General features: G+C 34.7%; 1 protein-coding gene across 21 annotated transcripts in view; it reads right to left on the bottom strand.

Moving 5' to 3' along the window:
- LOC459622 (neurobeachin-like) overlaps nt 1–15113 on the bottom strand; it is a 101403-nt gene that overhangs the window by 36054 nt on the left and 50236 nt on the right. For 14 of the 21 annotated variants that reach the window (XR_010150037.1, XR_001716055.4, XR_010150038.1 and 11 more), the window contains one exon: nt 13282–13401. The exons of 6 other annotated variants lie outside the window; for them this stretch is intronic. Coding sequence is in view for 12 of the 15 variants with exons in the window: in XM_063791103.1 (XP_063647173.1) it covers nt 13282–13395 (114 nt within the window). In the remaining 3 variants the exon portion in view is untranslated. Of the gene's footprint in view, nt 1–13281; nt 13513–15113 lie in introns of those variants that run through there. One more of the 21 variants, XM_063791110.1, reaches the window with a different exon arrangement.

The raw sequence follows: 15113 nt of genomic DNA, 5'->3' as shown, positions 1-15113 counted from the left end.
GCACCTAACAGCAGAGTGTCAAAATACATGAAGAAACATCTGAAGAAATGAAGGGAGAAATAGACAAGTTAACAATAATAGTTGGGCACTTCAATACTCAACTTTCCATTCATAAGATCAAGAAAGAAACTGAAGATTTGAACAAAAACCAAACAGAACTAACAGACAACTCTAGAACACACCATCCCAAAACAGCAGAATACACATTCTTCTAAAGTACACATAGCTGGGCTCAGTGGCTTACGCCTGTAATCCCAACACTTTGGGAGGCTGAGGTAGGAGGATCACTTGAGGCCAGGAGTTCAAAACTAGCCTGAGCTTGCAAGACCCTGTCTCTATAAAAAGCTGAAAAATTAGTCAGACACAGTGGCTTGTGCCTATAATCCCAGCTACTCAGGAAGCTGAGGCAGGAGGATCACTTGAGCCCAGGAGTCTAAGTCTCCACTGTGCACCACTGCACGGCACCACTGCACTCCAGCTTAGGTGACAGAAGGAGAGACCCTGTTTCCAAAAAATATGTACACACAAAACATTCTCCTGGATAGGCCAAACTCAGGTCATAAAACAAACCTCAATAAATTTATGAAGACAGATATAATACAAAGTATATTATCTGTCCAAACTGGAATGTTAGAAATCAATAATATAAGGGAATTTGAGGAATTCATAAATATGTGGAAATAAACACGTTCCTAAATAACTGATGTGTCAAAGAAGAAATAATCAAAAGGGAAATTACAAAATATTTTGAGATGAATAAAGGCACAAATACCGAAATATAAGCAGTTAAGGCACTTAGAAACTTATACATGTAAATGTTTGTATTTAAAAAGAGGACTTCAAATCAACAACTAAACCTCCCACTTTATGACCCTGGAAGCAAAAAAGCAAACTAAACTTAAAACAAGCAGAAAGAAAAAAATAAAAAGAATTATAGAAGAACTTAATGAAATAGACAATAAGAAAACAACTGTGAAAACACAATAAAATCAAAAGCCAGTTCTTTGAAAAGATCAACACTACTAACAAGCCTGTACCTAGACTGACTAACATATTAATATTATTATCTCAACAGATACACTAAACATGTTTCACAGAATCTAACACTTTTTATAAGAAGCATTGAACAAACTAGGAATAGAATGGAATTCTAACTACCAAAAAAAGCATCTATAAAAAACCTACAGCCAACAACATAGTGCAATTTGTTGCAGGATGTCAGAGCATAAGACGGGTAGGAAGGGTAGGTAGGAGAGCTGCCCAGTTCATGAAGTCAGAATTCCAAAAAAGTGATAAGGCATCTACCTGAAACAACAAGGAAGAGGCAAGTGGGTTATGCCTTGACATAAAGTTTCTGAGTATGTGCAAGGTAAGGAAGATTAGGTACACTAAGGGCTTCTCTGTGTAGAGTCAGAGCCTGAAAAGGATGAGAAGGCATCTGCCTGAGAGGAGAGGGCAAACCATGGAAGGCAGCTGGATCTAGAGTGGGGGTTGAAAATCATTCATTTGGTGTGTGGCTTGGCATGTTGGAGCCTGGGCAGCCAGAGAAGGGCATCCTCACAGGGGGTTGCCTGGCTCAGGTTGTTGTAGCCTGAGGAAGATGAGAAAATATGCACAAAGGGAAGCAACCAGGCAAGGGAAGGCACACCACCAGCAGGGCAGGGAGCACATTGCCCAAAGGAGTAAGCCAGGATGGGGTGTCAAGAGTTCTACAGAGAGGGTAGCATCTGAATAAGAGGGCTGCCCAGCAGGAGGTAAAGAAACCGGGCCTCCAGAAGGATGTAGGGAAGGCATCAGCTCAACAGCCTAGCTCAGTGTATTGTGCTAGAACTGAGGAAGGGTTAAGAGGGCATCCATGATGGAAGGTAACCATAAAAGAAGCCAACACCTGCCTCAGGTGAAGAGGGCATCCATATAGAAAATGAAGGAAAGACTGAGAAGCTGTTTGATGCATTATAATGTAAATGCAGTAAACTGGATCTTTTTACTATAAAATATATTATACAACAATTAGCAAAATTTTAAAGGGGTCTGATAATTAAATGGTAGTAACAAATCATTGCTAATCTCTTGCTTTTATGTTATAGAATAATTATGTGAAAGAATGTTCTTGTTTGTAGGAACACAACATTCAGGAATGATGGAGCATCATGTCAGTAGTTACTCTCATGGTTCAGGAAAAAAACGGACTGGCATAGTGCTTGTAGCTTTTCTGTAGTTTTTATTTTACTTTTAAATTTTAAAATGTGAGAGAAAGAAGGAGATAAAGATTTAAGAGAAAATGAAATAAAATAAGTGATTTAAGAAAAAGATAAGCAAAGTAAATAAACATGCATAGTCAAGTCTCTGGAGAAGAAAACCAAAGCAAGGAAAGAGAAGAAATTCTAAAGTTATAGTATAAGAACAATTTCTTAAAATATGAAAAGATGCAAACTACATATGAAAGTGCACACCACATACCTGAGAAATTAACTCAGAATGACCAACACCAAGACATGTCTACCAAAATTACTAGATTTAAGGAAAAAGAAAAAGAAATCCTTTGAACATCTAACAAGACTGAGTGTCTTGTAATGGAAAAGATATTACATTGTCAAGAGACTTTCAATACTAATACCTCATGCCAGGGAAAAATTAGTAGCATATTTAAGACATCCAAAGAAAGAAAAAAAAGTCAAGGATTTTATAACCAGGCAAAATGACTTTCAAGTAAAAAATATAAAGCACCTTACAAACTAGTATCAAAATGCATTTCTCAAGAAATACTGTTTCCATGAACTCTTCCTGAGGAATCTACTACAGAAAGAGCTAAAACACAGCCAAAACACATCAATATAAGGAAATAATATAAGCCCTAAACACACAGGTACTTATAGGACTATGATTAAATAAGAGTTAAGAGAGAATGGTATGTAATAACTGTTGTGCTCACTATGTAGATAAGACTCTGTATTAGCTTGCTGGGTCTGCTATGACAAAGTACCAGAGTCTGGATGGCTTAAATAAAATAAGTTTATTTTCTCATAGTTCTGGAGGCTGTAAGTCTGACATATGGGTGTAAGCAGGGTTTTCTTCTGAAGACTCTCTCCTTGGTTTGAAGACAGCCTAACTACCTTTTCTTCCCTGTGTCTTCACATGGTCTTTCTTTTGCCTGTGTCTGAGTCTTAATTTCCTCCTCTTTATAAGGATACTAGTTATACTGGATTAGGACCCAATAACCAAAATGACCTCACTTAATCTTAATTACCTCTTTAAAGACCCGCCTCCAAAAACAGTCACATTTCAGGCTACTGAGGGTGAGAATTTTAATGAATTTTAGGGGAACATAATTCACCTTGTAACGCCTCAACTATTTTAAAAATGGCAAGAGGGAGAATGAAGAGAACACATTCAAAAACAAATTAACTATATTTTCAGTAATTATAACAATTGGGCATTATTGGTATTATTATTCTGAGGCTGTTCTTTATGTATAATTATGGGATTTTCTAATCTATTATCCTGTGTGTATTTGACAGTCAGTATCCTCAATGAAGAAAGGAGATTTAACTTCAAGTAGGTCAAGTTAAAACACCACACTCTCCTGCTTTTTCTCCTTATTCCCTTGCTCTCCTCTTTCTCCTTTGCTGGTTCCTCTGCAACTCCCCAACCTACAAACACTGGCTTTCCCCAGGACTCATTTCTCAGTTATCTTTTTCTCTGAACTCACTTCATTGGTACCTAAATCCAGTCCTTTACCTTTAAATCCTGTCCATATCCTGCCAATGCCAAATTTCTATCTCCAACCTAGACGTCACCTCTAAACTCCAGACTTACTTCATTTTTCCATTTAGATGTTTATCAGGCATCTCAAACAACTATGCCCGTAACCTATGTCTGTAACCTAATATTTGATCTTCTCCGCCAAAACTTATTTCTTCATAGTCCTCCCATCTCAGTAAATGACAACTCCATCAGCTCAGTTGTTCAGGCTAAAATTCATGGGGTTACTTGCTCCTCTCAATCCTCTCTTGCTCCCTTACTCCATGTTCACAGTGACAGAAAATCCTACTGACACTACCCCCAAAGTATATCCCAAAGCTGACCTTTTAGAGTCTTAGATATTTTAGATATGCTTTATCAAAAATCTAATCAAGTCTCAATACTTTCCAGAGCTCTTTCACTAAATAACTGCAACAGCCCCCTAACTAGTCTCCCTATTTCCACCTTTTCTCCCTATTTACCATAGTAACCAGTGTGATCCTTTTCAAATTGGTATCAGGCCAGGACACTCAAAACTTTTCAATGGCTGTCCCTCTCACTCAAGAGCAAAAATAAAGTCATAACAATCCTCTGAAAGCATATAGTTGTTCCCTGAATTAATCTTTGACTCTCCCCCTTGCTCCTTCTGTGACAGTTACAGGAAAACATAGTCACAGTGTTCTTTAATCTGTGAAGTAAGCTTCTGCTAATGGCCTTCATGCTTGCTCTGGCATTTACCCTTAAAGCTCTTCACCGGATATCCACTTGACTAGCCTCAACTTCCATCTTACCTGCTTTGTGTGTCTCATAGCTCTTATCACCATATAGACACTATATATTTTTCTTTTGTTTTGTTATGTCTTCTTCCATGATACTGCATACCCTACTTCTCCAAGATACAGGCATGGGGTTTTTGTTGGTTTTGTTTAATTGTTATGTCCCTAGCATCTAGAACAGTGCCCAACGGTTTAATAAAAGAATGAATGGATGAATTAGTGAAGGCTAATTATTTGTATTTAGTTAGCATTGATTTATTTTGTTTTTCCATTCAATTGGGCTTTTGTTATCTTTAATTTGAAAGAGGGGTCTACAGCATATGCTGTGGGTAAATGAAATACTGGATACATACCTATCATTCAAGAAAAGACATGCAGTTTTGACTTTGATAATTTTGTTTTAGCCATTGAATTGTAGTCAACATCATTCTATCAAGACACATTGCAAAATACGTAACTTTTCAACTACATAGGTGCATTTATAGCCTCTCCCCAAATCTTTCTGTTAGTTATCATATGTATTACATTTATATACTCTGAATCATCCAGGTTTGCTTCTTCAGTCAGTAATGAGAGTCAAATAACAACAAATTTTTTAAATTTTCTTTCAAAAGACTCAAAGAATATTTTCACTGGATAAAAAATTCTAGGTTGACAGATTTTTTTTCTTTCTTTCAGAACTTTAAATATTTTGTTCCACCTCTATGGCTTCCCTGCTTTCTGATGAGATGTGTACAGAAATTCAAATTATTGTTCCCTTATCAGTATCTAGTTTTCCTCTGCCTGCTTTCAAGGTTTTCTCTTTATCTTTGTTTTTCCACACTTTGACTGTAATGTGCCTACTTTGGTTCTCTTTGCATTTATTTTGGTTGGAGTTTTCAGAGTTTCTTCAATCTATAAACATAATCCTTTTATCAAATCTGAGAAGTTTTCTATCATCATTTATTCAAATATTTTTTCTGGCTCTTTCTCTTATACTGTGCCTATTAGACCTTTCAAAACTGCCCCCATACATCTCTAGGGTTCTATTTTTTCACCCCAATCTTTCATAACTCTCTTCAGATTTTCTGTCAATCTATATTCAAGTTCATTTACTTCTCTATAATATTAATTCTGCTAATAAGCCCATACAGCTTATTTTTAATTCTGATATATTTTTCAGTTCTAGAATTGCCATCTGATTTTGTTTTATTTCATGGCTGATACTTCCTATCTTTTAATTCATTATAAGTAAACTTTTCTCTACCTCGCTAGTTACAATAAGACCTCATGTGATATTTGCAACATGTGGGTTATCTTAGAGTTGGTATATGAGGATTTTCTCTTCCCTTGAGAATAAGTCACATTTTTCTGACCATTTTTAGAATAAGTACTTTTGGATTATATGCTAAATAGTGTGACTATTACTCTGTACAATATTATGGAGAAACTTTCTGGCCAGAAAGTTTCCTATAAAAGCAAAAAATGGGGATATCAGTCCATGTAGACAGACTGTTCTATATTTTGACTACCCTCCGAAGCTTGCCTGCTTTTATTCAATCTCCACAACCCTCAGATAGATATTATCTATATTATGTGCAGAGTTTACAAATGGTTATTTGTGAGAAGATCAGTTTGTTAGGAGCTCACCCCTCCACACAAGTACTGGAAATCCTCTGAAGTGATTTTTAATTTTGGAGGTTGTGTTATACTTTTTCTCTTATCAGTTAGAACTTTATTATGATATAGCAAATTATAAAAACCATTATGCTATCATATTCATAAATGAAAGAGAGAACTCAAAACTAAATTTTCAAATATCTGGCCATGAAGACTAACTGCTTGCTACACGGGATTAACAAAACAATGAGAAAATGTCTAGTAATAATTATAAAATATAAAAACTTTGTTAAAATCTGATTTGCAAGCTTATGTCAAAGGGCCACCTCATACAGAATCTTGAAGACATTAAATAACCCCAAATAGAGATCCACAGTAAACTTATGTGGTAGTAAATTTTACTATACTAGACAAATCTACAGTGAGATTTTCTGTATTTTAAATATTTTCTGTATTTCTGTATTTTCCAAACTGAATGGTTTATTTAGTTAATAAGTGATACCCTAACTTATTTACCATTTCCAGAAAATAACCAAGTACAGAATACTTACTGATAAGCTGCAATGCTCAAAACCAAATATTCAACAGAAAAAAATTTACCTAGCACTACAGTGACCAACAAGTCAAAATCATTTGTGACAGGTTCTATTGAATATATAGTTTGATGACATTATTTGAAGGTAGAATTAACTTATTTTATTAACTTTGAAGCCCATATGTTAACATGCTACCTACACTAAACTCAGAATCATAAATTTTGTCTGACCATTACAATGAAAGAAAGTTCCATATAACTTAAGACAATAAATATAAATACTATGTTATTATACAACACTAAGTAATCTCCATTTGTGATTTATCCAAATGTCCATTAGTTATTATATTCTCTACACCTTAAAAATTCCACTGTAGCCCTCTACCCCTTCTCTCACAGAGAGTGACTTTACTAAGATAATTGTGACTATAATGTGTGAACTACTCAGCTTTTCTGTCAAAACACAACCCGATCATTTGCATTCCTCCTTCTCTATGTTCTCTGAATTTCTAAAAAAAAAAAAAAAAAAAAAAAAAAAGCTTTTTAATATAAAAAAATTTTGCTGATGCCTGTCATGGTGCAATTGTACTTATAATATTTACAAATTTATCTACTTTTACTGACATGGGATCCTGAATAACATCATCTTGGACTCAGGGACTCATTTTATTCAGCAGTAGAAGTGTGACAGAGGGCATGTGACTGTGGGACTCATTTTTTCTACCATAATCCATATTAAGTAACTTATTAAAGGCTCAGCTAAAAAACCAGTTCAGGATGATACACTTACAAAGGTAGCTCTGTTCTCCAAAATAGTCTATATACAGTAAATATTCAATAACATTATGTGGTCTCCTATAGCTGGTCTCTAATAGCCAACAACATGGGTCTGGGAACAAAGAGTGGAAATACAATTGGTGTCCTTTATTAAAACTCTTAGTAGTCCACTTGCAGAATTTATGAGTCCCAGCTCCACTATTTTAGGTTTTGCTGGATCAGAGGTCTCAGATTCCAAGGACAGGGTAAGCAATCAACCAACCTGAAGCTACAATTACAACTCTGGTCACTTTGGGATCCTCATGCTGGTAGGGCAACCCTCAAAGAAAGGAGTGAGCAGCCAGGAGAAATAACCACAATCATCATGAGTAGCTAGAGATGGTGTTACAGGGAGCAGGGACAGGGAGCAGGGACAGGGAGGCATAATCTAGAACTTGTGTTCAGTGGGATCACCTCTTGGTGCTCCCATCATCAGGTGACAATAGTCAACATGCAACTGCAGCAACTAACCAGAGCCACCAAAGGTACTCAGACCCTAAGAGGTGAAAGGCAGGGTCATCTAATCTGGCAAGCTCCCAGAGCAGCTAAAGGTCTGGCTGAGGGAAGAAAGCGGGGAGTGAAGGGGGAGAGGACAAAGTCTAGTGTTGACCTTGGTACTAGCTGTGCAGTGGGATGTTTGCTTGTCCTACTACTTACTGTGTGTTTGTTAGGGATTATGCTGGCCACCTCTTTGAATAGGTGACAAAGTTTATCAGGTAGCCTCTGTAGATCCAAGCCATGTGAAGGTGAACCAGTGCAAATGCTTTCCATGTCCTCCATTCTTCTCCTGGGCCCACTTCTGACTTTAACTATGGCTGTGGTGAAGAATCTGTGTGCATGCCGCCTGTACCCCACCTCAATCACCCTCTGTTCCTCTCTCTGTTTTTCTGCCTTAGGATTTTTTCTTTCTTTCTTCTTCTTCTTTTTTTTTTTTTTTTTTTTTTTTTTTTGGTAAGAAACAGAAGCCCTTTTCAGCCCCAGATACAGGCAGGCACAGCTGAGAAGAAACACAAGGGAGTTAATACTCCTAGGGACAGCTCTCAGGCAGTGGCGGATGGCAGCTGGTGTGTGTGTGCTTTTTTTTCCCTTCAGCTCTGAGAGGCATCCTCACAGCTGCAACCTACATTGTGGACTCTTTATTGGATTTTCTCCCTCTCCATCTTGCTCTTCCTGCTCCTTCACTTCTCTTTCATTTTTTCCAACTTTGTTGAGACATAGTTAACAAATAAAAATTACATACATTCAAAAAAAATTTTACAAATTGAGAAAATGCATGTACCTGTGGATTTATCATCAACCCCCACTAACAACAAGGGTGCAGTAAGCTGAGAACTTTCAAAACTTAATAAAATACTATCTGATGTAATGCCCAAACTTACAGGTATATCTCTTAAAAGTTCTGGCTTTAGGTACTCTATTGTGTGTTAGGATACTAAGAATACTCTACGTCACATGAGCTGTGCACACATGATGACCAGGTTACTGCTCATTATCACTGTTGTTAAAAAGAATGATGAGAAAGGCGTGTGAAAAGAATACTACAAACTACAGAGTTTGCAAAGCTGTTCAGGACAAAGTTTGCTTCTTTGTGAATAGAATTACAAAATCGCTTATATTCAGCCTTTTTCCTTGATGTTGCCAGGAAGCTCCCATCAATTCTGAAATTTCACATTAGCAATCATATCGGATTTGTATTTTCTTGATATTCTACCTTTTTATATTTTATTTGTTTGCTTGTCACTCTATTTAATATCATTCTATTAGGGCTTAAAAAGACACTGCAAGTATTTTATGAAACAACTCAAAGAAGTAGGAAAGAAAAGCAAGCAGCATATTAATAAAAAATGTGAATTACAAAAATATTCCTATGCAAGATCAACAATGGCAGAACCAGGATGCAAACCCAACACAAAGACCCATGAAAGAAGAAATAGCTGGACAAGCACAAATTCATTTCTAGAGCTAGTAAGACAAAAACAAAAACGATACGGAAAATATATGATAGCAAGTATTGTTACCTTGACATAAAAATCATAGCATTATTATTCTTCAATATTATTATGGTTATTAAAGTCACTGAGAAAAAAAGATCTTTTAATATGGGTAAATTCAAACTTTCCTCTCTCTGTCTCTCTCTCTTTCACTCTCTCTATATGTGTGTGTGTGTGTGTGTGTGTGTGTGTGTATGACATAAAAACAAAAAGAGAAATACCAATGCAAAAATACAAAGGCCAAAGAGGGAATTTTTAAAAATATTTTTCCTTTCCATAACACAATCTTCACATTAATTATTTAAATTGAGTTCAATAAATAAACCACACTTCCATAAAAGACAAGTACTCCTTCAGAATTATAAACACTTTGACTATAATGTGTAATTCTCTTTCAGCTCCAAGTAGTTTGAGACTTCACAATTCCCAATGTGATTTAGACAGAACCTTTATATATTCCCCTATCCAGGTGTACTGCACATTTAAAACTAACTCATATATGTGCATGCTATATCTTACCTAGAGTCTTTGTTCTTAAAGTTTAAAAAACAGAAAGAATATTATAAATTACATTAAATAGTTTTGCTAAATTAGTTTACTCACTACTGTACCTACTTCCTCACTGCAATTAAAGCAAAAATATAAACTAAAATTAAATAATTTTAGGCCCATGAAGTATATTATCTTAGATTCCTTCTAAATCTTTAACTCTTCTTTCCAAGTTACCAGTAATATTAACAAGTTCTTTATTATGTTTACTATGTAATATATATATTTCAAATTTTTGTATTATAAATACTACATTAAGCAAAATAGTTTTATAAGATTTATTATTTCAGAACTGTTAACAAAAGGCATGCTATCAATATTAGAAAATATTCTGAAGAATAAAAAAGTTTATAAAGAGAAAACAGTTGAGAAAAAAGCATCTTTGAACCAAAAAGAAACACATAATAAAAACTGACTACAATCCAAAAAATAGAAATGACTCTTAAACTGTATTAAAGAAAGATTTTCACTAAAAATTATATTACATCACATTTTACATCTGAAATGCTCCATAGAATTTATAAAATTGCAGTTATTACTACCTTATATCTAGGTCCTAACTGATGAATTGCAAATATCTGTGCTGGGTTGAGTGCTTCACTGAACACATACACGGCACCAAGTTGACCACAGAATACCCTATTTGCATCAGCAGTTTCTGATGATCCAAGAAAGCACTTGTCATAGCTCTATTTATAAAAGTCATTAAAAAAGCATCATTTTTAATGATGAAAAGGTTTAAATCCTTAAATCAACCTTTATGAATATTTTAAAATATAACAATAATAATAGAGGAGAGCATCAATTAAGACTTTATTATTTAAATAATAAATGCCAGCCAAGTTTTTTGGGAAAAATGATCAATTACATTTTTTACACTTATGTTTAAGCAAACAGTAGCCATCTACTCAATCTTCTGACTTACCACTTTTCAAATATTATAGTTAAAGACAAAAGAGCTTATAATTATTTACAAACATTAAAATAATTTAAAACTGTAATGATGTATAATTATCCATATAGAGAGAGATTGATCTGAATCAAGGGAATGACTATTCCAAAATGTAATCGTGAACACATAGGGTCTAATTTTTTTATTCTACTTCATTTTTGAAATTATGAATCTATTCCTCTATTCCTCCGTATTTAGTAAAAGACACAAAGAAAATAAATCCCCTCTCATATATGAGTAGGAACTACACAGAATCAAATAAACAATAAGACTAAAATCTGCTGCTTAAAGCAGATGGTACAGTGCCCTCCACATTGAGGAATTCAGCACTGAAGAAGCCAAAAGCTTAACAAGATCTTTCCAGCCTCTACTTCTTACACCCCACTCACCCAAACCAGGGAAAGCAGTCATGGCTCAGTTCCCTTCCCCTATCCCCAAAGGCTATTTCACACCTTAGAATGAATAAGCAAGAATTATATATGTAAGAAGTACTTTTGGTACTTCAATAAAGTAACAAAAAAAATTGTGAATGCGTACAAAGGCAAAAAGAACTGTCGTCATTAAATACCCAATCTTTAATTAGAAGTATAGGAACTTAAACTTTAACTGCATAAAGTATGTATATATGTGTTATTATCTAGAATTCCCCACTTCTTAGGGCACTATTATAAATAACCAAAAAACTAAGTCTTTTCTTTCCAAGATACTGTCTTATCATTGAATGAGTCAAGAAGACCACTGGGATTTCTTCCACTCTATAATAAAAAGACTCTGGAGAGAAGATCTCCTCTGGAGAGAAGATAAAAAGCAGAATTTCATCTGTGTATTCTAATTCTGAAAACAACATTCCATTAAATATTAATTGGTTGTGGCACAACCATGAGTTTCTATGGCAGGGAAAAGCAACTTTTTCTACAAAGGGACAGACAGAAAGTATTTTAAACTTTGCTTGCCACACCTGGTTGCTGTCCCATTCTTCTTTGATTTTGTTTGTGTCTCAAGAAAAAAACAAACAAACAAAAAACCTTTAAAAATTAAAAGCCAAGAGTCTTTGCCCCCAGCTTACACAAAACCAGAAACAGCGGGAGGGTCAGATTTGGTTCATAGGGTGTAGTCTGCCAAGCCCCGATCTAGGGGACAACCTATGGACCATACACACAGTGCTGGTTAAAAGAATACAAGACAGGATAAGCAAATCCCTGCCCTTTGGGAGATTAAAGCCTATAGACATGCAAACAAAACTGAAAAATGAATTGTATTTAAGAGGTAAGTTCTTATAAAACCAGGTAAGCGTGAAGGGTTGTATATTATTGAGCTTGCAGGTACTTTCAGCATTAAAACAAACCTTTTACTTTGGCTCTGACAGGCCAGAATGTAGACAATAGAAAGCCCAAAGTAGAGAAACCGTAAGGACCCTTGAGGTTTTAATTCGAGTTTTTCACTATCTAGAATCCAACTGTGTCACTTCTTCCACTGCTAACATACTGGTAGAAACTAATATAATCTCTTTGTTTTATTGCAATAAGCCATTTAAGTGATTTTCCTGCTTCTGTAATTTCCCTTCAAAATATTCTCAATACTGCAGGCAGACTGATGCTTTTAAAATATAAGCACACATCACTTGTCTGCTGAAAACCTTCCAAGGATTTTTAAGCTGAGTAAGATGCAAAAGCCCAGGCCTTATGTTTGCTTATGAAGGCCAAAATGATTTCTGCCTAACCTTATCTCTTAATATTATTCTGCTTCTACCTACCTCTGCTCCAGATAAATTGCCTTTTCCTTGAACTTTCCTATTCTGCCTCAAAGCCTTTGCACTCACTGTTCCCACTGGATAGAAGAAGTTCCCCACATACCTTGCTTGTTCAACTCTTCCTACTAAAATCATCTCTGGACCATCCAGCTCCTCCCTTCCCTACAACTACACTTTCTGTATCCCCAATTTATTTTCTCCATAGCATTTATCACTATGTAATTAATAATAGTGACTATATGTTACACTTCTGTTTAGGGTCTTCTTTCTATATCTAAATAAGGGGTAAACCACATTTTTTAGTGCTTGATGCTGGAATAAATAGAATACAGGATTCACGGTTTTTTATCTAAAAAACTTAAAACTTTGGCCAAATGTTCCTGTTTTTGTATCACTAATCATGTCTTTTAGCAATTTTCTTATATTAAATTTAACAGTGAAAGATTTGTTTAATAAAAAGAATAAACTTCCAAAGTTTTAAGTTTCTACCAAACTATTTTATTATTCAATTCATTTTGTAATGATAGATCATACTCTCAAATTAAAACACAGACAGAAAAATAAAGACTTACGTCATTTGTGTTAACATGCCAAGCCATATCACCATAAGATACCAGTTGTCCATTAACATAACACTGAATTTCACTGTTTCTCCATCGATTGTAAATGTGGACAATGCTGATCATGTACCACTTAAATAAAAAAATTAAATATATCAATATGTAATGTTTGGTTATTATGATCTAAAATGCAATTATAATATTCATAAAACCCTACAATAATATGCTGACAGGACTATTAATGATCATCTAATACCACTTCCTCAAGTTCCCCCTCCCATCCCTCATTTCACAGATGGTAGAAGTGGCACATAAAGAATATTCATGGAGAAGACAAGAAGTACAGCCCCTTGACCTCCAGAGTAATATTCTTTCCACTATACCAAGATTCAAAATTGTGGAAATACAATTCATTTGTGTTCATTCATTTAAAATTTACATTGTGCCAGGCACTGCAGATACCCAAGGCTAACCAGTTCTCCTAGAAGTTATGAGCTATAAAAGAAATATATATGACACAATTAAACAAATGTAGAATTATAAATCATGGTGGTTACAGTGAAGAGAAAAAGAACAGTATAAACTGAAAAAGAATAAAGTAGGATTCTACTTTGGATTACATGGTCAGGAAAGATCTGTCAAAGAAACAACATTTTAGCATTTATAATATGATTTAGGTAGTTTCAATCTCACAATTAAGATTTAGTAAATCCAGTGATAATTATATATTTAATAACTTAATAATGTGTGTTTATTAAGAATCAATAAATGAGTTCATATTAAGTGCCCATTTTATAGTTACTGCTGTCAAATAGCATTTTAAGTACCTATTTTAATATGGATGGTTTGATTTCTGAAACAACTTTTAGTCTCTTGAGAGTTAATATCCTAAAATAGAGAATATAGAAATATTTTTTTCTAAAGTATAGAAAAATACAAATGATTTATAAACATTTGAACAAGTATGCTTTCTGAAGTTAAGGGGGGAAAATTAACTGGTTTCTCCCTCCTACCAAAATATAAAACACAAACTTTGTTCTACAGATTACTTCAATGCACTATTCAATTATTTCATATATATTTTGAGAAATAAAAAGTTATAATAATCCTTAATCACTAAAATATTAGTCATTTCAAGGTATCTAAAATACTTTGAGCAAAATTCAATTTTTTTCATTTCAATTTAGAAAATAAAAATAGGCAGGGCACGGTGGCTCATGCCTGTAATCCCAGCACTTTGGGAGGCCAAGGTGCGCAGATCAACTGACGTCAGAAGTTTGAGACCAGCCTGGCCAACATGGTGAAATCCCGTCTCTACTAAAAATACAAAAATTAGCCAGGCGTGGTGGCATCTGCCTGTAATCCCAGCTACTCGGGAGGCTGAGGCACAAGAATCACTTGAACCTGGGAGGCAGAGGTTGCAGTGAGCCAAGATTGCACCACTGCACTCCAGCCTGGGCAACAGAGCAAGACTCTGTCTCAAAAAAAAAAAAAAAAAAAAAAAAAAAAAACAGAAAGAAAAAGAAAAAGAAAAAAAATAGTGTGTTAAAGAACTCAAAAAAGTCAGTAATACAAAACAACAGTGTAAAGGTCAAGACATTTAACTGTCTAAAATGCACATCCTCTTTTAAGGTTTTTCATTCCAGGTAATCATTAATTTATTGCAAACTAAGTCTTTCACTTGATTCGAAACTGACATATATGTTAGCCCTGATTAAAATTAGAAGAGAAAATCTTTAAAGTAGTCATTTAACCATTGTTTCTAAATATTACAAAATTATCAAGAAGAAACCATAAAAAAGAGCTTCAAATAAATTTAAGGAAAATCTTACAGAATTTTACAT

The sequence above is a fragment of the Pan troglodytes genome, chromosome 13 (assembly GCF_028858775.2).
Source record: "Pan troglodytes isolate AG18354 chromosome 13, NHGRI_mPanTro3-v2.0_pri, whole genome shotgun sequence".
Lineage (NCBI taxonomy): Eukaryota > Metazoa > Chordata > Mammalia > Primates > Hominidae > Pan > Pan troglodytes.
This window is presented reverse-complemented; position numbering and strand designations above follow the sequence as displayed.